The 23,117-nt window shown below is 39.7% G+C and overlaps 1 protein-coding gene across 2 annotated transcripts in view; it reads left to right on the forward strand.

Moving 5' to 3' along the window:
• Positions 1-18,111, forward strand: part of GRID2 (glutamate ionotropic receptor delta type subunit 2) — a 1,267,610-nt gene extending 1,249,499 nt beyond the window's left edge. For both annotated transcript variants that reach the window (XM_032459821.1, XM_032459811.1), the window contains 2 exons: positions 12,759-12,999; positions 15,624-18,111. In XM_032459821.1, the coding sequence (XP_032315712.1) occupies positions 12,759-12,999; positions 15,624-16,046 (664 nt within the window). In that variant the 3' untranslated portion in view covers positions 16,047-18,111. The remainder of the gene's footprint in view (positions 1-12,758; positions 13,000-15,623) is intronic.
• Positions 18,112-23,117: the final 5,006 nt, after the last annotated feature.

The raw sequence follows: 23,117 nt of genomic DNA on the forward strand, positions 1-23,117 counted from the left end.
ATATTTCAGATCCCCACTTAGGTTGCTTTCATTTCTAATTGGATTTGGAACAGATATGAAGGGTTGATTCTGTCAGGTTTGGGGTAGAGAAATAGCAGGCTTTGCAAATGTCTCCATTTCTTACACGCACGCACACACACACACACACACACACACACACACACGGTTTATGAAACCTATTTCTGCATGAAGAGGCCAGCCACGCAATCCCTCTGACAATTGTTATCAGGATGGAATGACACTCAATTTTTATCAAGCCTCTTCTCTGAGTTACTGAAGCCTCCCATAACATCATTAAGTAAGTAAACACTGCCGCGCATAAAGCTCTCGCTATTACCATGGAAAACAGCAAGCAGCTCCCATGCGCTTACACGGGAACTGTGAGCATCGGCGTCCTTTTCATAACAGCAACATATCTACACCGGTTCGTTTTATAGACTCATAGAAAGATACTATTTCCTTTATATCTGTCAGCAGAATTTCTTTCTGATAACTGCTGAAAACTTCAGTAAGCAGTTAGTCCTGCTGGTTGAAGAAAACAGATGCGTTATCTGAGGTAACAGATAAGTCTCATTAAGAAGATGGAATAGACTAATTCCCAACGTATCTCCCATGCGTGGGAAAACTGAACTGTGAAATAGAGCAGTTACACATCAGTTACCCTTCCTGCGTGGAATTAGACAGGTCTCACTGCTACACAGCACATTATGTAATTTTTTTATAAATAACCATTTATCTCTCTTTTTGCTGCCTCATTAAAAAAAAAAAAAAAAAGACAGCAGTTCTTCTACGCCAAATAAGACTTATTCCTGAAACTACTTTAAAAATCCAAGTATTCTATTTAAAGTGTATGTTCCTGCTTACTAACACAGGCCCCAAAAGCGGATATTTAGTATTAACCCAAAAACAAATGCTACACATCTTATGACATTACACTTTTAACAGAAAATGTCTCCTACCAACTAAAGTAAAGCTATTAGCATTTAAAATACGTTTTAGAGCTCTTGTGTTGATTAATGATTTGTAATCATTTTAGGTAGTTTCTCAGGTTTGTCATATCAGGTTTTCATATGTGAATTACTTGAAAACAACTTCATTTCTTGAGTAGTTTAAATCTCTCTCTTACACTTGTTTACATGATTAATTTTCCTTAGTAAACGTTCTTATATGGCTATAATGTCCCAAACACAGAAGTGTCATGTTACAGGAGTTAAATTAATGGAAGTTTATAAATGAAAACTTTGCTTATCAAAGTAAACAATAAAGGAGAGGACTTACTTGTTTTAATTTGTGGACTGTGTAATAAAAACAAGATAACGAGAATAGAAGTGCTTTGCAAATTATGAAGTGATATTTTAAAGAAGAAAGATATTTGTATCCTAGTTTTTTCTAATGTCTTATATATTGATAGGGAGATGAAGAAACGTAAATTCTACAGGTTCTGAGTCTGAGTCTGAGACCAGTTTTATCTCAGACGTGATTCAGAGGGAGAAAGAGAGAAATTCCAGAATTGGAAAAGCAGCTGACTAGGCAGGTCGTGCCTGAGCGACAGCCGCACTCTGGCGCCGTGACACTTGCTGCGGTGCTGCGTTTCACCGGCCGTGTGTATCAGTCCGCCTGGGCCGCTGTAACGAAAGACCACAGACTGGGTGGCTTAATCAACAGAGCCTCCTCTCTCATGGTTCTCAAGGCCAGGAGTCCAAGATCAAGGTGCCTGCCAGGTAGATGTCATTATGAGGCCTCCTAGACAACACTTACTCCAAAAGGTTGTCCCATTACTGCCCATCATGCCAAAGCCAGGGTTTCGTCACCCTTTTTCACAGGACCTTTCACTGCACTGCCCTCTCAGAGCACATAATCACGCTGCAGAGGAGTCACACAGTAGTTAATCATCCAAGAAACAGCTTTGGGATTTTTTTTTTCCTAATTTATAGAAATGTAGCATGTTCAGGTTCATGCTGAAAAGAGTTTAGAAGGTAGAGTTCATTTTCTAAAATGTCTAAAATGGAAGAGACACGTTTTCTGTGGTTCGAGTCACTTTGAGAAAAGTTTGTTATGTTATTGTCTTAATGCTCTCACTAAAAAATTTGAAACACTTTTCCAGGAGAACTGGGATAATGCTAAATATAACACAATACACCTAAAAGGTTAGAATTTTAAAAAAGAATCCTTCAAACTTTCCCTCTACGAAAATACAGGTAAAACATAGTAAAATTATTGTCCTAAAGTTGTAATGTTACCAGTGGTCTAACTCTTGGCTGAGAATTTTAATTAATTACACTGAATTTATCCACCAACTTTAATACAAATAAGCCTTGAGGGTTTTTTTTTTTTTTTTTTGCATATATATCAATATACAGCCTCTAAGTTAAGAGATGTTATTTGCATCATAAAAGAATTCACCAGTTATTGAAGTACCTACTACTAAAACAGGTCTTGGAATAATGAATTCTCTCCATATATTTAAGTGGTTATTCAACTTATAAAAAGTTCAGTGTTTATGAAAATATTCATGAGAATATTTGTTCATTCGAAAATCTCCTTCTCCATAATCTTCTTTCTCCTAGGCTGTGCCAAAAACAAACATATCACAGTCTTTATCCATTTACGCACAGCACGCACATCAAGATTCCACTTATTTTAAGATTTGGTTGTCAGACACAAAGATATGAAAATATTCATAAAAGGTGTGCCGTCCACTAAGCAAAATAATTTTGATTTTATGACCCTTCTTCATAAACATGCATTTGAAAGGTCTGCAGAAGAAGGCGTTGTACTATCTGAAGAGGGACTGTAAGCAGAGATGATCACTGCCAGTTTCTCGCTCTGCAGAATGAGAGAATTTTTCCCCTTTACCCTATAACCTAAATACCACACTGAGCTTAAGGATGAAGCTGACATTTTAAAAGATCACCAGAAGTGTTCTCTTTCCAATTGCAATTATGCCCTCCATCTCCGTGGGAGCCATCGTCGGGGTCTTTTCAGCTCTCCAGTAGCTTTCTGGCTCGCTTTCATTATCCTGATTATCTATTCATTTGCCGCCCAGCACTCATTTTATGAAAGATCATGTCTGCCATTTCTATAATGAGTGCTTGACTTTTACTGCCAGCATAAACACATAAAATATATAATAATTAAAGTTCACTAGTCACCAAAGTCTTGAGATCCGTCATGTTGCTAATTTGATGTTTCAAGCAATCGCTTCTCTGCGAACAAGGCAGAGTTTGCTCTCTTGGGCAGTGCAAGACTTGGGGTGGAGGAGATGACTCTAACCTAGAGAGAGCAACCTGAATGGGCACCATGTATGTCAACTTTACGGTTCATCTTCAACCGAACAACAAATCTGTGAAGTATGGTGACTGTTAGAGCCAACAAAAATCTCATCAGTATTTGAACATAAAAATTGTTTTAAGTGTTAAAGCTTAAATAATGCACAGTTTTCAAAAGAGTTAAATGTCATTTAATAAGTATTATACCTTTCATGGGCTATCAAAGGAAAAATTGCATCAGGCTAACTGTGGAAGTCTGCATAACATAATGGAAACTTCACAGTACGTTGACTTCCACTGAGTAAAGACTTCCTTATTTTGAACACACTGCCTTGTTTTGATAACATTGGCAAAGTCCCCAAAGTACCTCATGATAATGAATGCATCTGACGTTTACTCTAATCGCAGAGAGATTAATGAACTCATGCGATATTCATGTGGCTCTCCAGGGACAGCAGGATGTGTTACACCAAGTATAATGTTTGTAAATGGATACAATGGAATACATGTTTTCCAAGGAAGTTGAGTAGTCAAATCTTCAACTAATAAAGTGCCGGGAAATAAAGAGGCAGCTTCCAGTTATACTGGTTTTCTTTAAGGATGCTGAGATATTGATGGCGCATTTGGAAAAAAGTGCAGGAGCCACAAGGGCTGGGTTTGGGAGCTGGCTGGATCACTTAGCAGCCTTGCAACCTTGGGCAGTTTTCTTCACCTCACGGCCTCCATCTTCTCAGCTTTAAAATGAGAACTTAATAACACTAGCCTTCATAAAGTCTTTTAAAAGAATAAGGAAGGAGGGAGGGAGGGATCAATCAATCATTCAATCTATCACTATAATTTCTCCCTCACGAGATTATTTTAGGATGTAAATCAAATGATATGCAGTGTTTTTGATAAGTGCTTTATACACTTTGCTGCATTATGCATGCATTTCTTACTGTTATTCCTTTGGAAAATAAGTCTTCTGGATAAAGTTTACACTTTATTTCCCATACACAGAAAAATGAATGCCTTAGGAAGACATTACTTACTGCATAGGGACATAGAACACTGTTTAATAAGAAAATCAGATCTGACCAATTAAAGATTTTATCAAGTTAGCTTCTTCATATTAGGAAGTGAGATACCAGGTTTGAAGCAGGACAGGAAACTTCTCTTTTTATGCCTGTCTCTGACATGCAGTGGTCTTCAACAAGAACTGAGCTTGCGATTTACATCCAGCCCTGTTGACTTGGCCCTGCAGTGGGGAGCTGGGCAGGTCACTTCACCTCACTGGGCAGGAGTTAAATATGATCTCAGCCCCCAGATACTATCCAGTACTAACATGCTGTCATTCTCATTAATCATCTCTAGTAATTCTTCACCAACCCTGAAAAACTTCTAATTAGTTTACAGTGCTTCTAGTCATACATAAGTAAAAAACATTTGTACATTTTTGATTATATGAGACACCACCTCTTCTGCCTCAGTCAACTATCTTACCCATTCTTATTAAATCATAATCATGTCCCTGGAATATCCTTTAGTGGTAATGTATCTGTTCATATCTCTTTGATTCCAAAATACAGTTTCCATTGCCCGGAAAATGATCCAGCAAATACAGAACCTCAGACAACAAATACTACCTGATCTTGAATAATTAAGGCAGTCCCTCTTGGAACATGGGTGGTCCCAATCGCAAGACAAATGTTCAAATGTATGTCTCAGAATAATCAGAAAACCAAGGAAATCCAAAATTCATCTGAATTATTATACTGTCATTATTAATATAAAGTGTGTACATCAAATTCTTTCTCAACATGGTCAAATACAGAATCAACACGTGGTAACTCTGTACTCATAACTCTGTACACAGATACATTACTAGCAGGCATTACTACATTCTAGTAAGATGTAAAGACATAGTCAAAAGAGCTGGACTAAGAGTCAAAATCTCTGGCTTTAAAATAGACTCTGATGCTTTCAAATAATGTGACTTTGGCCAAGTCATTTAAGACCTCTCAACGTCAACATCTTCATCAGTGAAAATGGAAATTTGTTGACTTCATAGAGTTAATTTGCTATGGGGTTTCTAAAGGAGATCAGCAACTGTGGGGCCAAACCTGGCTCGGGCAGAGTTAAGTAGCTGCGACAGAGACCACATGGCCCACCAACACTAAAACTTCGGCTGTCTGGCCCTGACACAAAAGGTTTGCTGACCCTGCTCTAAAAGGTGATACTTGTGAACTTATTTGAAATGCCATGTGCACCTGTATGGTTTTAGGCAATCTCAGTAGGTTGGATTTAAGCAACTGGCTTTTGGCTCAACTAACTGGAAGAACTAGTTAAAAATTCAAATAAAGCAAAGGAAATACCTTCTAATAGTCTCCTTTAGGCTGTGACTGAGGGATTAGATGTTATCAATGAATATTTGTTGTGCTGAATACTACAAACTCATTAAGAGATTTTACTTAAGAAAAAAAATCAACTAATGCCTGATTCATAGGAGGCTGATAGAATTTGTTTTTTCAACTCCGATGTTCGAATAGCAATAACAGCATGCTAGTCAGAGGGCCGCTCCACCCAGCTTAGTGTTAGATCTCAATCTTTGATAAGTGTTTTTTCTTCAATGCAAATTTACCTACATTTTCCAAGACCAGAATGAAAGAAGTGATGAATGAATGAAAAACCTATCAAGCTGATGTTTTTCTGAAATTTGTCTGCATGTTATTATTAATTCTTTCTTAGTAACCAAGGAGAGGAAAATTTTGTGAGCACCCAGCAAATCAATTTAATAATGTGGGTATTCTGGATGAAAACCGATCCACTCACTGTGTCAAAAAATGCTTTTTTTTTTCAGTTATTCCCAAATTTCTTTCTCAATGACAGGTAACATTAATAAGTAAAGAGACTCCTAAATATCTTTTTAATGTGGTTATGTAAGACTCACATGTATGTAACAGATAAAAAGTTTTTGAAATATTAAAATAATCTATTTTCCTCCTCACCAATCCCTAGCTCCAAGTTGCCTCAGTGCTTCCAAACTGAAGAAATGCCTGGAGGTCTCAGATCAAAGAGTTTCTCTCATTATGTAGCTAAAATTCCCTTTTACCACAACAGGCTAAGAACATTGAAGACCTGGGGTGTAAGAAGGATTTCGAGGAAAGGAAAGGAAAGTTGCACCTCTTCCGGTCAGAGGTTGCCAGTGGAGGGCAGGGGCTGGGAGATGAGCGAGTGGTGAGGCAGACGTCAGACAGACTGAAAGACACAAGGGCAGAGGGCCTGACGCGTCCTCTCCCATCTGAGCTTCTGAGGGGAGCTCCCCGGGCCCACCAGGCTCTGCACCAACACAGGAGACTTCAGGCGGCTGAGAAGCCAGAGCCACGTGGTCAGGAAAAACCAAAGGAAGGCTCAGTCTTCATCCCCAGGCCTCCCTTCCTCCCGTAAGAATAAGAGTAAGGTGAGAATGCTGAGGCAGAGCACATACGCCACCCTCAAGACCCTCCAGAGTGAGTGACAGGGTGATACCAGAGTAGGGTCTGAAGGGCTACACAGTAGTCAGGGGCTGAGATGAAGGAAATGGTGGAAGCTAGCAAGGTGTACAGCACCTTGGAGGCTGCGTCAGCAGAGGAGGCCACAGCCCTGAAGGAGTCGAGAAGGACACCAGTCAACTTGAGCAGACCTAGCGCCTCGGCCCACTTTAGCAGCAGTCACCAGCGAATATCTAAGGATTGGACCCAGGCCCACGGAACTTCAAAGGAGAGCTGCCAGAGCAAGTCCAAGGACCAGCAAGAGGCCAGCAGCTCCCCCGACCAAACACCCACACTGGCGACATGATGCCATCCATAAATCCTGAAACACCATCTTGGAAAAGAGCGAGGGAAATGGGGAGGAATCGGAAAGATGGAGTAATTCTCTCAAGTCAATTGAGCTACAGCTGGAGACATGTTAAATTATTAGATCAGATTAAATTTTAAATCATAGAGCTAATTTTAGTTTGGTTCCCACTGCTCAGCAGACCCAGTCCTCCTGAGAAAAATCAGTAAGTTCTAGAGAAAAGCTCCATTTTCTTTGTACACACAAATTGTAGTGTGAATAAATTTGCAATTGTGCTACAATTACATTGTGTGGTTTGAGGAAACATATTGATGAAAATTTCACTCAGAGTCTAACAAGTCTCTGAAACTAGGAGACAGCTCTTCTCCAAAGTTACATAGTAGAAGCTGTGTATGGTAATGGGGAAATGTATTGGAAGACAGTCCTGAGTTCCAGTCCCAGCTCAACTACTTACTCAGTGTTAGTCACTAAAAAAGTCATTTAATCTCTACAGCAGTGCCTCCCAACAGATGTGTCTTAGATGATGTACTAGAATATTGCTAAAATGTTGATTCCTTCAGCCCTTGAAACAACCAAGGCACAGCCTGCAGTGGCTGGAGCCCCCAGTCTCTCCCTTCTGGTTGCAAAGGACCTCTGATTACCCCAGTGTGATATACAAATTATTTCTGTGTGTTAAATGCAATGATTTGGGGGAATTATTGTTCTTTGTGATTCAATTTCCTCACCCATAGAATGAGTGGAGGGAGGTAGAGAAAATAGATGATGTTTTCATTCGTTTCTGTTCTAGTAGTTTGTGCTTCTGTGAAGATGAGGGGAAGTTCCACTTGCAAAAGAATCACAGGAGTTCCTCCATACTTAGCCTGAGAAAGGAATTCTTGCCTTATTTTTTTTAAATGCCTGATTACCCCCAAATTCTTTCCCAGCAGAACCAACTACAAAAGTCGGGAGGTCTTCTTACCAATATCTTTTTTAAAAACTCAGCAGGAATTTACCGATAAGTAAGTAAATAAACAAAATTAGGAAGGACTCTTTAGACTGCCGTAGAATTCACAGGTAGAATCAAAGTTACTACGTGTGATGAGAAATTTGCACCCATCTTTCAGCGACTCAGGGTTTTTTAATAAATAATTTAATTTGAAAATCAGTTTCTAGAGTAACAATTAAGGATGGTAAGCGATCAATAATGCAATTCTCACACACAAATGAGGCTGTTATCTTCAAAGTAAGTAAAAAGCTTTTTAAGATAAATGCCTCAAACCTGTTGAGTGTTTTTATTTGAATATGAAAGAAGGATCTTTTGCTTCCCTATTTCTTTCCCCTGAAATTTGCTCGTTTATATCAATAAAGAATTTAATGCAGGCAGGATTGATCTATTAGCCATTTTCAAATTGAAGCTAGGTTTTATAGACTTGTAAGATTTTTCTGTTCAATGAGATTACAAATGTTTTAATACTTTTTGGTAAAAGAAGGAAATGCAGTGTTCTTGTCAGTGAATCATGAATCATTCACTGACTCATCTGTGAATGTAATTCTCTGTTATGAGGTATGTACCAGAACAGGTCCAGAGAAAGAATGGTTGTCACACATGATGACAATAATAATTCCAGCTTTTGCGTTTCGGTAGCCTACTAAGTGCCAAGCAATGAACAAAATGCTTTTGTTTATGGCCTCATTAATTCTCACCATAATAACTCAAAACCAAGTAGAGCTATCATCACTCTAGAGTAAACGGCAGGAGTTTTTCTGACTGCACTCCAAGAAGAGGCCTTACTAATCCAGTTGCTCATCACAGTCTTAATATGCAACTTTGTTTCTGATAGTAGTGTTTACAGCACCAAGTTTTTACTTTAACGTTTCAAACCCACAGGTTAACTGTAACCAGAGTAACACTTTGCTCTCTATGAGCAAAGACTGCCATCTTGTGGAAATTCTGCATATAACAAAAACGGTCATTCCATGGAACTGAAATTTTTCTTTGCACTCATTAAGAACTTCGCAGCTGGATTCTTGCATTGCTACACACACACATAACAGTGTTGTTTATACTTAAAAGGCAAATCTTTCCTTTAGGTGTGATTTTAAGTCCATTTAAACTTGCGAGAGCTTTTGAATGTTTGAAAAAAGAATCCCATTCATTATATGGATTCATCCCATTAGTCTTTAAGGCAGTGCATTCGATTTTGCTAAACTTTCTTTAATCCTTAAATAGCTTTTGTGATATAATAAAAAGGAGGGTTAGTAAGAACCTTTCTGATGGAATTTCCAAGAGCATTAAATTTTGTGGCAAAAATGTAGAGCGGAACTCCGGGATTAGAGAACACTTTCATTTCTTCCAACACTTCTATTCTGTGCCGGTCTGTATTCCTGGGATTCGTTGTAGGCTAGTCAGAGCTTGACTGAGGCAGCCTATGGCCCAATGGCTCTGTGTATCCCCAAAGATGGGCTCTGTCTGCTTCACCTCAGGCACCTGTGCTTCATGACCTCAACCATATAAAGCCGTGGTTGGATGTGACAATACCTGAAGACACATAGCGGAGTCTCGTTTCTTTTTCCCTCACAAACTTCTACCACCAGCTTCCTGAACCCACAAATGCTACAAGTAAACAAATTCTTTGGATTGAAGGCCCATTCGTCCTATTAGAATCAAAATGGATGACACAGAGTACGTATACTTCAATGACTATTTTTAAAACCAAATTATTTTCTAGGTGTAGAAATAATGACACATCATAAGTGATACCAGATACCACCGAGAAGAAAGAGTGAGAAATCATCATTTCCTACATGAATATGCAAACGAATGAAAGAATAAATTAGCATGAATGGAGGGTATTAAAAAGAAATGATTTCAGCACTGCCCAGGCCGCTCTGGCCAAATGTACCGTTGTGGTTTAACATAAAATTTGTGCCCAAGGAAACGCCTGGCATGAAATCACTCTTTAAATATTTATTGAAGGGATAGATGAGTAGGAGGGAATGGAATCAATTAGAAAGAGCATCAATGATAAGAAAAACGTAGAATCTGAGGGTAGGATCCGTTTACCAAAAAATTGTGTTAAGCATATTCAATCAATAAATAGGTGCCTGCTCCGTATCAGGCAGGGAGGAAGATGGTTAATTAGCACGTGTTCTAGAAAGGGCAGCCAGCATCCATCAAGCAGCCACAGACAACTACCAATGATGAGCGCCATGAAGAAAGCTCTCCCCTTCCGCAGACGCTGTAGGGCGGCAGGTGCAGGAGGCAGGGAAACTCCAGCTCGTTTTGTACCCAGATTCTCATTAAGAAAATGTGGCCGTGGTGTCCTTTTATCTTTATATGTACCTGTAAGTTCAAATTTGAGAATTATTTCTTTTAGAAGTGACTGTAATTCTTCCTTCAAGATACTCGGCGGTGCGCTGATTACCTAGGTCTTTAGGCAGGCAGGTACAGCGTTTGCTGACGTCATCTGAATGGTATCCATAGAGAAGCCACCCAGGCAGCTCTGGTGCTGTGACTACACGTGTGTGGCAGGGCCGCAGATGCCCACGAGGAGTTGCTCCTGTGGCTCAAGGCACTATTTCTCAAGTGTCTTCCTCAAAATTTTAGCTCTCCGGATTATTAATACATGTTATGGGGGGAGAAAAATGAGAAAAGGGAATGAAAGTCAGATAAAGTGGGGAAATGCTGAATTAAACAAAATCATACAAGTTTTCTTTTCCACGGGTTTCTTCTTAAAGCTTTTAATAGGCAGACTTCTTCATAAATTTCCAAGAGGGTGTTTTTCAAAGTTGATGGCACAGGACCTTTTTCTTGCAGAAGCCCTCTGGGTGCTAGTGTCCCTTGGACACACTTTTGGATATTCTGGAAATGCAAATGACTTTATCTGGGATAGGGGCTGGAGTAAGGGTGAAATATAATCCATAAATATGCATAATCATCTTAGTAAATCCAGCGAATCAAATGTACTGCCCTTTGGGAGCAACACTCTGAAGCAACAGAACTTTTAAACCCATCAACTTCATAAGAAGAAAATCCAGGCTGTTGAGGGAGGCTCCAGTGCGATGTTGGTCCTGGAGTGTCAGCAGAGGGCGCTAAGGGTGAGGCTGTGGGAATGCCCAAAGGAGATGACGGGGACCAACTCTCCACCATGTAACTGACTGAATGTTGATCCCTTCTCCCACGTTATCATTTAGCTCATTCTCATAGACACGTGGATGACATGAAACAGGTTAAAAAAAAAAAAAAGGTAACTGAAGTGAGTTATTTACTCCTTCCAGATAGGCTTGGTTCTTCTCTGTAAAGTTTTAAGCAGCTACTCCCCAAGTAATCTAAGAGCTGGGGCAGGGGTACAAGTATGGGTCTACCTATGCTACATCTCACCATGTAAAAATTATAAATCAAGCTAAGTACTGTTAGGTAAAATACCTGCTAACCTCTTAACTTGACAAATACACTTTCGTGATCTCTAGGAAGCCAGGTTTGAGTTTCTAATTTGTGACCAGCTAGGAGTTCTGCGCGGACCCAGTGGCCCGGGGAGTCAACCTTTGGTTCCTCTTCCACCTCCGGCTCTGCTTTGGGCAGTGAGGGGTCTCCCACACAGAGGTCTGTGCACCTGAGCTTGCAGATCGAGTTCTGTCCACACTCCTCAAACACCCGTTTGTAGACCTGTGTGCACCCGTGGCTGTGGGATTTGCTCTTGGGAGTCATACATGGGAATCGGCCTTCACGAGTCCTGGGTGGGCGCTCGGGCTGTTTGGGCAGGAAATCCTAGGGAGCCTTGAGGATGGTACACAATTGGCCAGCTCATGACCTGTGAGGAGGGGTACAGGTGGAGAAGGCTGGAGCTGGTCTTAGGTAGAGCCCAGAAAGTGTTCGGAATTGAGAATAAAACTTCTATGAAAAATCACACTTTATAAAAGCTGCAGTCTTTGCAGCTACCCCAGACAATCTCCAGGGGGAGAGAAGAAGAAAGAGGGTATTTCTTATTTGAACTGAACTACTTCTGAAAGCCTCTGGTCAACTTTTCCTCTTGTTCTCCAAGGTTAGATTATTTCCCCTTTGGCATTAAAAGGAAACTCGAGCAGTTGTGTGAAAAACCCAAAATAGTGTATTTTATCAACTTCAAACTTGTCCCAAGGCTTTCTCCCTCACTGTGTTAAATAATAGAAGTCTTTTTAATTGAATTTTTTTGTGTGTAGCATATGCTGGGTGACATTATGCCAGCATCTTGCTCTAAGCAGCAAAACGTTCTTCATAAAAGCGTTAAGAGCCAGAGCGTCGCTCTGCATGTAGGGAAGAATGCAGAACCACAGCAGCTTGAAACCACATAAAAACAGCGCCTCTGAAATGTAATTGTAAAAACACATTGCGACAAACCAGGGCAGGGGGGTTAAATATTTAGGATTATGAAATGAACCCCCCAAAAAAGGAAAAGAGGAGAGGGAGGGAAAGAGGGAAGGGAGGAGAGGGGAATGGAAGAAAAGAGAGGGGAGAGCACTGTGGCACACGTCTGTCTATAGAATCAAAGCAATAATAATGTTTCCATCTGCAGGCTAATATGTGTATTCGTTTCCCTGGACAGCCACCATCCTTCAGAAGTGGGAGTATTAATGATGAGTATTAATGGATGAGCCGTGAGCAGAGACAATAAGTATGTCTGCAGTAATGCATGATTGTGTGTTTTACTCCCCAAGGATCCTGGAGCTTCAGCAGAATGGGGACATGGACATCCTGAAGCACAAATGGTGGCCCAAGAACGGCCAGTGTGACCTGTACTCCTCAGTGGACACGAAGCAGAAAGGAGGTGCCCTGGACATAAAGAGCTTTGCAGGAGTTTTTTGCATCCTGGCTGCTGGAATTGTCCTCTCCTGCTTTATAGCCATGCTGGAGACGTGGTGGAACAAGAGGAAAGGCTCCAGGGTCCCATCAAAAGAGGTACTTGATTGAAACCTTCAGCGCTGGGTTGAGCCAATGCGCGGGTGTATGTCCAGGGAGGGTGATCACGAGGAGAGGGGACGGGGTTGGGGTGGTCTGTCTGTCTTCTTTCCTGGAAGAGAGAACAGACATTTGTGAAATGTAAAAATTGGTAAGCCCGCTACCAATTTTCATTTTAAGACATCCCAGATAACTGAAGAGGAGACCACAGTGTTTGAAAGACTGACAATTTCATGCGCCGTTAATGGGCTCTGAAATTGTCCCAAATCTCAGAATGGACCTTGAGTCCATGATTTTCTTAAAGGCTGTGATTCCCTTGATCAGTTCACAGAGACGCTGATTATTTTCTTTCCGTTAGTTGTTTACCTTATACGTACGTTACTTGTGCCTCTGAGATTCGGTGCTGCAATAAAACAACCAGTTTTCTCTCACCTCCAGCGACTGCCTCCCCCGTCTGTATGTGGCTCTGTAGAGCTGGGCATGTTTTCAGCTCTTTGATGGCTCTAAGTTTAACGAGTCCACACCGTGGAATCATCTAGAATTCAATTTTTCTCCTTTCCCTGTGAGTCAGCTTAACTCCAGGGCCATATTAAAATTTTTCCAGAGATCTGAAAGAATAATTTCAGAGTTACATATAGTATATCTTTTAAAGTGGCTTGTGCCTTGTTTTCATCAGAAAATGTGGGATTTATAAATTATCAGAGACTATCTGAAGTTGAACCACTTGATTTATTTATCCTACTTCCACTGGACTAAAAAGGTGAACATGTTTTAAATAATGAAATCATATTCACTAAAGTTTCACAAATTGAAATGAAAAAACACCCGGAATTTGCTGAATGATGTGACTGGCTGGATAGTTTCCAAGAAGGACAGTTTTCAACTTTCTGTAACTAGACCTTGGCTAATGCTGCCTGAGCAAACCCTGAGAGGATCTGCTTTAAGACACAAATACAAATGGCTTCTCATTTGCATATGAATTTTTGCATATTAATATATTCTTTCAAACAGATTGTTTTCTAAAGTTGTCTGAGGATTCCTTTCTACCACCTTATATGCAAAATTGATCAGCACCATTTATAAGAAAAAGCTTGGCTTAGCAAAGATAAATCTTAGCTTCCTACCTGTCTGAGTGGTCATACACTCTAAATTAGTGGCGTAGAAACGAAAAATTAATCAGGTTTTATTGTAGTGTTTTCTTTGTGGAATAAACTTCTGGTATCTCTCCTGACATTGATTCAATGCAAAAGACCACATTAATGCAACATTATAGCCGAGACTTCATATTCTGAAAAATCTGGAAATTAAGGACTCCCCGAAGCTCCTTATATTTTGAATTACTATATATGATATAAAATTTTAGCATTATTATATCTATTGATGGATGACTACATTATAGTTGCTGTGGGAACCATAAAATTCTATCTTTCAACCCTCTAAAGTCTCAGTGATAATATTGCATTAATGGATATTTTTATTGGATTTTGAAATGAGAGAGGAGAAGGAAAAACAGTGATGCACATCAAAACAACTTTCACTGAGGAGCGCTATAAGAGCACAATGAAAACATACACCCTCCCTTCTAATTCATGACAGCCAATCCAGAGCATACGAACAAATGTTTTCTCCTCTTATGATTAATAGATATTTTTAAATCCTCATAAACTCAATTTATTGAACTTAGCTGTAAATAAGACAGATGAAAAGGACAAGCTTATCTCCTGCCGGTTTTATTTTTCAAATATTGGGCTTAATGCTCACTTTTAGTGAAAATCCTAAGGGATTTATGAATTAGTTTCAACTCCGGAGACCTGAGGTTTTATTCCCTTTTTCTTTATTAAGCATTTCTTACTAAGACTCCATTAGTATAGCTTAAAGCATCTTTGATTTAGAGGCCATTTCACACAAACCTGGCCCGTAAACTGGAGCTGTCACTCACATGCCATGACACGAAGGGTCTCTAAAGCTTCCCGTGCTGACCTCTCAATATTGCCTCATTCAGGTACTAGATAGCTCGAGTGTATGAAATCCCTCAATTAGAAATTGATTCTCCTGTGTTGCTCTCTCTAAACAATCTCACATACTTCTAGCCTAAAGAGAAATAACACTTTAACAGTCACTAACACTTTAGGGTGAACTAGCATATCAGCATCTCCAAGCACAGAAAGTTAAGGTTAGGAACGAGTAGTGGAAAGGAACAAAAATCCAATTGGGAATGAAATGCCTGAAGCAGGAGGAAGCATGCATAACGAAGAGGTGGGGGTGGGGGATGAGTGACCAAATCATACTTTTTCTTTGTGTAAGTTTGCCTGGGTCTGTCCCTGCTCTTGTAAAAGGCGCTTGCCCGTCTACTGCTCCTGTATTTTGTAGTTGCATGTGGCATATGCTCATTTTAGAACTTTTATTGCAAGAAAAATGTAGATATCTCAGAATCCTATTGGTACCCCCAGAACCTAGCACAGTGCCTGGCTCATATTAGGTGCTCAGTAAATATTTGTTAAATGAATAAACTCCCAAGTTCAGTTCATTACATCTCATGTTTGCTGAACTACTTTTTATTTATTTTTTTTAACCATGGAAGCTAGTACTGATGAGAACCTTATCTTCTTTTTCTTCATCTCCAGGATGACAAGGAAATTGACCTGGAGCACCTCCATAGACGTGTAAATAGCTTGTGCACAGATGACGACAGCCCCCATAAACAGTTTTCCACCTCGTCAATTGACTTGACCCCTCTGGACATTGACACTTTGCCAACACGACAAGCACTGGAGCAAATCAGTGATTTCAGGAACACTCATATTACCACCACCACCTTTATCCCAGAGCAGATCCAGACTCTTAGCCGCACACTGTCAGCTAAAGCTGCCTCTGGTTTCGCTTTTGGCAACGTGCCTGAGCACCGAACTGGCCCTTTTAGGCACAGGGCACCTAATGGGGGCTTTTTCAGGAGTCCTATAAAAACAATGTCATCTATTCCTTATCAACCAACTCCTACCCTGGGGCTCAATCTGGGCAATGATCCAGACCGAGGCACCTCCATATGAGCCGCAAAAAAAAATCTCTTCACTGTTTCTTTGGTAGGACTCCCTTTGCAAGGAGCGACTGTAATATTGTGGGACTAACATGGATGTAACTTTTTTTTTTTTAATCAGGATTCTTAGTAACAATTCTAGTTCTCTCTCTACCTTCTCCCTCCTCCCTCTCCTCGATTTCTTTCTCTCTCTTTTTCCCTCTCTTCCAGTACATTTCCCTCCACTTCTTTTCATTAGTCAACTTGTTCCCCCAGCAGGTAGTATGCTAGGATCTTATTAGTCCGCACTTCATATACTGTACTTCAAGTATAGGAAACGTGCACTGAGTATACTCAGAGTATATGCAGGATGAATTTTGCATAAAGGCCTCTTCTGTAACATTTCTGTTTTTAAAAATATAATTGCAATAACGTCAGTCTTTCATCATCCTTCAGCTGCACCCAACAACGCTCCACTGCTGTTGAGTGTCCTTTAACTGTGGACCAAAGGCAACCCCTGCAGTGTTTATAGAATAATTTCCAGATCATTCAGGCCACATATTATGAGAATGCAATTTTGTAGGATTACAAAAAAGCCATCAATATGCCAGTCAAGACTACAGTTAAAACTACTCTTGCACTGCAACAGTGCATATGACCTTTATGTGATTGTACAGTATTAAAAGTTTTTTCTTATGTACAGTAAACTTATCATACGGCAGTAGCCTCTATTGTGTTAAATAAATTAGTATCTCATCTATATATACATATATATGCACCTATATAATGTGTATATATATATTAAAAGGCGGCCATTGCTATTGCAATTCATTTAATAAAGCTTTAGTTTAAAAAAAGAAGTATTGTATACAGGAACTATGTATAGTGCAGGGGGTCTTTTCAGTTAGAAAAGGCAGGTTGCTTTAATGTTATTCTGACTCGCATCGTTTGCCAACAGAAAATATTTTATACTTTTGTTATTAAAACATCCAGGGCGATTTAATATGTGTTCCTAGATGTGACTCATTTGAATAGGTTCTGCATTTGTTAGTCAGCCGTGTATAAAGCTAACCTTGATCATTTTACTTTTAATTAATTATCTGAATGGAAAAATGCTATTAGCTAAACCACGTCCACCACAGCACATAGAGCTCTATACGAGTTTAAGCGTAGATCATTGAAGGTGAAGAAATTCTCTTCCAAAGCAGTAAGCCAATCAATACAACTGTAGCTGGGGAGAGATGGGAGCCCTTAAGAAATATTGATGTGGCCTTAATTACTGTCCTACATTATCCTAAAGAAGAAAACAGAATAACCACGCTGGGCTCTCAACTTAACCCCCTTTTTTATTCAGTTCTATTTGGAGGAGTTACGTATTTTTTACATTAGTGCCAAGCGTATAAAAGAATGACAACAAAAAACAGTGCCTCTTTGTGCACAACCCTTTTGAAGTAGCGTTCTTACCTGTTAGAAACGTAGGCTGAACTTTGTAATCCTTAAATTAAAGTGTGGTTAAGTAGGAAGCAAGAACTTATCCTGTGTTTTTACGTAGCCATATCCTTATTTTAATCTAATTCATTCCGTGGCTAGGATTGATATAGGAATCAACCTATGTGATTTGCTTTAGGAGAAATTAAAAGGTATATTCTTAAGGTATATTATATTTTGATGCTAATTCTGTTCTGGGGAGCATCTTGTACTGTCACTGTTTTTGTACTAAATCTTCAAATATTGTCTACTGTGTAAGGCAGAAAAATTTCTTATCATGCAAAAAGCATTTTGTTTCCAGGGCAACAGTAACTAAGTGCATGCACAACTTGTTTTCCCTTGTAACATTTATGATCTCATTCACGACTCTGATTTTAAAACAAAAAAAATCTTTACAACGAGCTATATAGGGACATACCAGATGTTGCAGTGATTTTAGCTATCAACAAACTGTTAACCATGTACAATATTTAAAATAGGCCTATTTTGATGTTATCGCCTATTATACAAATACACAAAACACTTTTTGGAGGCCTCAGTTACGAGTGGCAGAGCTTTCTGTGTATAATTTGTCTAAATAATTTGTCTAATAAAAATGTTTTCTAAACTTGCTCTCATACCATTGAAGTCTTAACTATACGATTTGAAAATGCTTCCTCTCTCACAGATAGAACTGAATTTTTCTAAAAATTTATCTCAAATTAATTAAAGCATAAAACACGTTAAGTTTTGTGAGCAGAAGGCTGCCAAAAATGAGTGACTCTTTAAAACCAGTAGTAAATGATGTTCTGAACCGAAGAAAGAGTGCCTTTCTGCTCTTTGGGCTATCTGAACCAACGGTATGTTTGTTTTCCTTTCTGGATGTCTCATGAGCACTTTTTTTGGAAAGATTTATCCTGTGTTGTGTGAACAATGCAACCATTATAACAACAGCAGGATGAGGGGCTGGTACATTAAAAAAAAAAAAAGAGAGAAAGAAAATTAAAGGTAATTATTAAACTGAGAATTTATGTATTAATAATTGCTTGGCTATTAGGGAAATATTCATCATGCTGAATCTACTAATTGGGAAGTTGACTCCGAGATTATTTCTAATAGTGTTATTTTCTGCACTTGAACAACAATATTTAATTCTTCTATCATTTAACTCACTCAGTGGACATATATCTGAAATATATTCAGTTTAGATTAAAATCTCTGCTTTTCTAAAATTCCATTAAAATGATTTTTTAAATGTTGAAACTGAGAGGAGCTGTAGAGATGGAGACTTAGCTCCCTCATCTTACAAATTACAGAACATAAGATGCTAAAAAGCTGTGACTTGCCCAAATGTTTGACCATCTGAGACTTAGAACTGGGCCTTTTTTTTTTAACGCTACCAAGCTTCAGTCACATTCACACAGGCCCTTGTGGGTTGTGAATTCTTTGTAGGGACGGCTCAGGGACAATGCCTCCACCCGCTCCTCTCACCAGGCTTAGGCTGTGAATCTCTAGAACCTTCCTTCCTTGCCAGGGACCACTTAGAGCATCGATTCAGCTGCTCGTTTTACAGCTGGGAAATGCGCAGCTCAGGCTCCATCAGGTCACAGCCAGTGGCAGAACTCAGGCCGATCCTGCTTCTGCCTGGCGCTCCTTCCTCCAGCCCTTTGCTTGCCCTGCTTCTCAGCAGCCTTGCTATTTCAAAACAAGACAGACACCTTTTAAACACATCCTTTCATTCCCCTCAGAAGTCGAATTTATTCCACTGCTGAATCCTTAAGAAAACTGGTTGTCACCGTCAGCCACGTCAGAACTTACGCACAGGTGTTGGTTTAATCATCCGCCAGGAAACTGTAAGACCGCCTTTCTTCCTCACACACATCAAGCTACAGGCAACTTGTCATTTTCTTAATTATGTTATTTTTCATCTCTTTTAGTTTGGGATTGGTTGTCAACTGAATAAATACTTTAAAAAATAGATTTTGCTGAATGGTACTTTGCTTCATCAATTAAAAGGGAAAACAAAGATAAGAAGACCCATTTGTCCTGCACAGCACCTTCTAAGCTGCACAACTGCATAACAAATCACAAGACTCTGTAGTGAGAATTTTGGAGCGGTGGAACACATTCTGGATCATGAATAAAGTAAATAAAGCAGCGCTAATAACTTTTGTGCCGGTAAACACAGGTTTATCCTTAAACATGCATCTTATGATAACTGATAAAACACAAGGGGCTCACTAAACGTTGGCTTCCTTCTAGGGTGTTTTTATTTCTAAAAACCAAATCTTTCTCCAACCTTTGTGGTCAGATATTGATGCATGACTGGCAATTATGACATTTTATAAAATAACTTCAACAAATTTAGTAGACACCCTCTCATGAGGTAGCATATATGAGCTCCCTCAGGTGGAAATGACTTACCTGACATTGAAAAATCAGGAGATGAAGCTTCTTAGACTTGAGAGATTTAATTCGATTCTATTCGCGTCTACTGAAGATCTATTATGTGAAGCCACGGTGCTGAACACACATCACTTGTATGTTCAGGGATGGGACTGGATGTGTTCCACCACCCAGGTCTGTCCTTCCTCTTATCAACACGCAGGATACAAAGGCCACCTTACAGAGGTCCTGAGGTGGCAGAATTAGTCACCCCAAACCAGTACCGTCCTCTTTGGTCCTGGATGATGCATCTGACTGGACCAGTCCATCCCGGTAGTTCTCATGAGCTAACTGGAGTCTGCCTTCTTGGATTCAGAGTCTCTCCACTAAGACTTGGAAGTTTCCCAAGATGCCGGACCATGAGGCCAGATTTTCAAAAACATGAAAATTACCATACACCACAGGCAAACTGCTATGTAACCCTTCCTCCTTGTCAATACCTGCATAGGACTCAGAGACAGACCCCCTAACCCCGGGTGTCCACAGCAGAATGACACAGACCACGTTAACTCACTGTCTGTCCCTGCAGGTCTAACCAGTTGTGATCGTTTGAGTGCTAGTGTTTCAAATAATTTACTTCAAAGGGACCAAACACAATAAATCTTCTTTTCTATTTTCATAAACTTTTATTTGTACTGCAACTCAGGCTCCTGGTTACCTGTCCTGTCATCTAAGACACCGGACACAGTTTGACCTATGATTCTGATGAAAGTAAAGGGTTCTACAGGCTGCCCACCGTGGGGACAGCTTCTGCCCACACACCTTTCCCTCAGAGTAGCAGCGTCATGGTCCTGCCCTGCTGTGCACTGCTGCACGGGGGGCATGGGGTCACTCCACCACGCGGTGATCCAGCCCGCCACGGGGCCAAAAGCAGACTGAATGAGCTGTCTCTCATTTTCTCACCTGACTTCTCCTAACTTCTATTTTTTTTCCCAACAGTTTTCATTTCTTTCCACAGTAATATTAGTAACAAAACAAAAATTGTTCAAATTTGGGAAATTTTTTCATATCTAAAAGCTCTACCCTGACTTGACATTACATACAATTTAGGATAAGTGTCATCTTTTGACTGATTTTGCACATTTCTAGACTTTCTTCCCAGTGAGAAAAGAAACTGGCTGTTTTGTCTGCACAGGTTACCTCCCTTGTTCTGTAGACGGAGCTCTCCAGCCTTTGTGAGGAATGAGGGCCTGGATTCCCTTTGAAGAAACCCTACAGGTTCGCATCTCAGAACTGGCAGCATATTTCCAAAGTCTCAAACTATCTATGACATGATAGAAAATCCACAAAATTTTTAAGGCAACATTAATTATCATTAATTAAAAACCTAATTAAGCTTTCATAGCAGCTGTCTTAGAAGAAGAAACGTATGTCACAACATCAAAGAACAGTACAGTGTCAGAACCAAAGAAGGGGTAAAAAATTACTGCTTTTAACAAATATTTTGCCTGCCACAGATTTGAAATAGAAGTAGAAGGCAAACAGTAATTTTTAAAGTTGTTATATTTTCTTTTCTAATTGGTGCTACTAAAAAATTTTAGGAATCAAGTAGCCTTTATCTGTGGCTGTATTCAGTTTAAAACCTTAAACGTCAGTATTGGACAGCAATAAACAAATCGCGGTTTGCTTATTCACTATATGAAAGGCTCACATTATGGAGCCTTTAAGAATTAGTTATTCTAATGTATAATAAAGTAAGATTCAATTAGCAAAGATTTAAGTTCTATAAAACTTCAGAATCAGCCGCTTCATGGAGCATGGTGTGCCTACACCTACTTTACACCAGGTAAATAAGGAGCTGACAGCTGAGAGTTTCCTCTTCGGAACTGCATTAAAGTTGACTTTCAAGTTGAAGCTAGCCCTTCGTTAATATCTGTTTATAAAAGTTGGCTATAAGGTTTGTTTTTAGAAATCAAAGCACAGTAAAATTAAGTTGAACATAGAGGATGTCACATGCCCAGCTGTCTAATTGGACTTTTTCGCCCTAGAAATAGTTATTGAATAGCTAATATGTGCAAGTACTTGGGTAAACAATGTTAAAAAATACTTGAAACGTTAGCTGGTAGATGGATTATAGCTACATCATATATCTGATTGGCATAATTGACATTAGATATCAAGTGCAGAACTTTCACACATAATGTTTTTTAATGAGTATATTACTTCTTTCCAAATGAACAGATTAAGAATAAAAATTAAAAATAAGCAGTCCAGGAGGACAGACATGTAAATGGGGCTTCCAGATTCAATTCTGCACAATTAAGCATTTTAAAATTTACTGCTCAGAATTCTCCACGGAGATGTCGTGGTAAAAATGACTGTTCACAGCCCTTACACCCTTACTCATCCCAGCAGGAAGGAGGCAGCTGAGCGACACGGATAATCCAGATAAATGGAAGGTGGCCCCACTGAGATTAGCACGGGAGAGTTAGAAAGATTATAACCAAGGGGGAAGGGTAGAGCTTGTGCTTAGCATGCACGACGTCCTGGGTTCAATCCCCAGTGCTTCCATATAAATAAATAAAGAAACCTAATTATCTCCCCCTCTACAAATAAAAAAACTTTTTTTAAAGATTATAACAATACACAATGCCTTCCCTGCTCCCTCACTCACCCCCTACCAAAATAATGATTGTTCAGAAACTAAGCAACGTGTATACACAACCACCTCTCACATGTGTAGCTTCCAAAGTTTCCAAAGTTGGTTGTCCTGTTAACATAGTAAGTCCTAGAATACAGCTCAATCACCAACAATTAATATATTTTAATTCTTCCCTGTTTATCATAATTAAATGAAGCTTTAAATTCTTACTCCATAGTAGTGATTTTGTATCTTTTTTTAAAAAAAAACTAGTATTATAATGTACATAGTACTAATGTATAGCAGGGAGGCTGCAGAGAGATTATCAGGAACAAGACAATCACAGAAGATCGATCTGCCTATTGACTAACACTATCTGAGCACCTACTATGAGCAAGGCACCTAGGGCAGAGCTTTCCCACCTCACGTGCCAAGCAACAGCCTGGGCCAGCAGGGCTTCTGGGTGCTGAGGTGCTGGTGCCCTCCTCTCTCAGGGTGGTGGGGCGGCCCCTGGGCTGGAGCTCTGCCCATGAGCAGTTCACTTCATTTACACCTGGACTTTGCTAAGAGAGCTTCCAAAGCTGGGGAAGTGAAATATAAGCTTTTGAAAAA

Source organism: Camelus ferus, chromosome 2, assembly GCF_009834535.1.
Source record: "Camelus ferus isolate YT-003-E chromosome 2, BCGSAC_Cfer_1.0, whole genome shotgun sequence".
Classification (NCBI taxonomy): Eukaryota; Metazoa; Chordata; class Mammalia; order Artiodactyla; family Camelidae; genus Camelus; species Camelus ferus.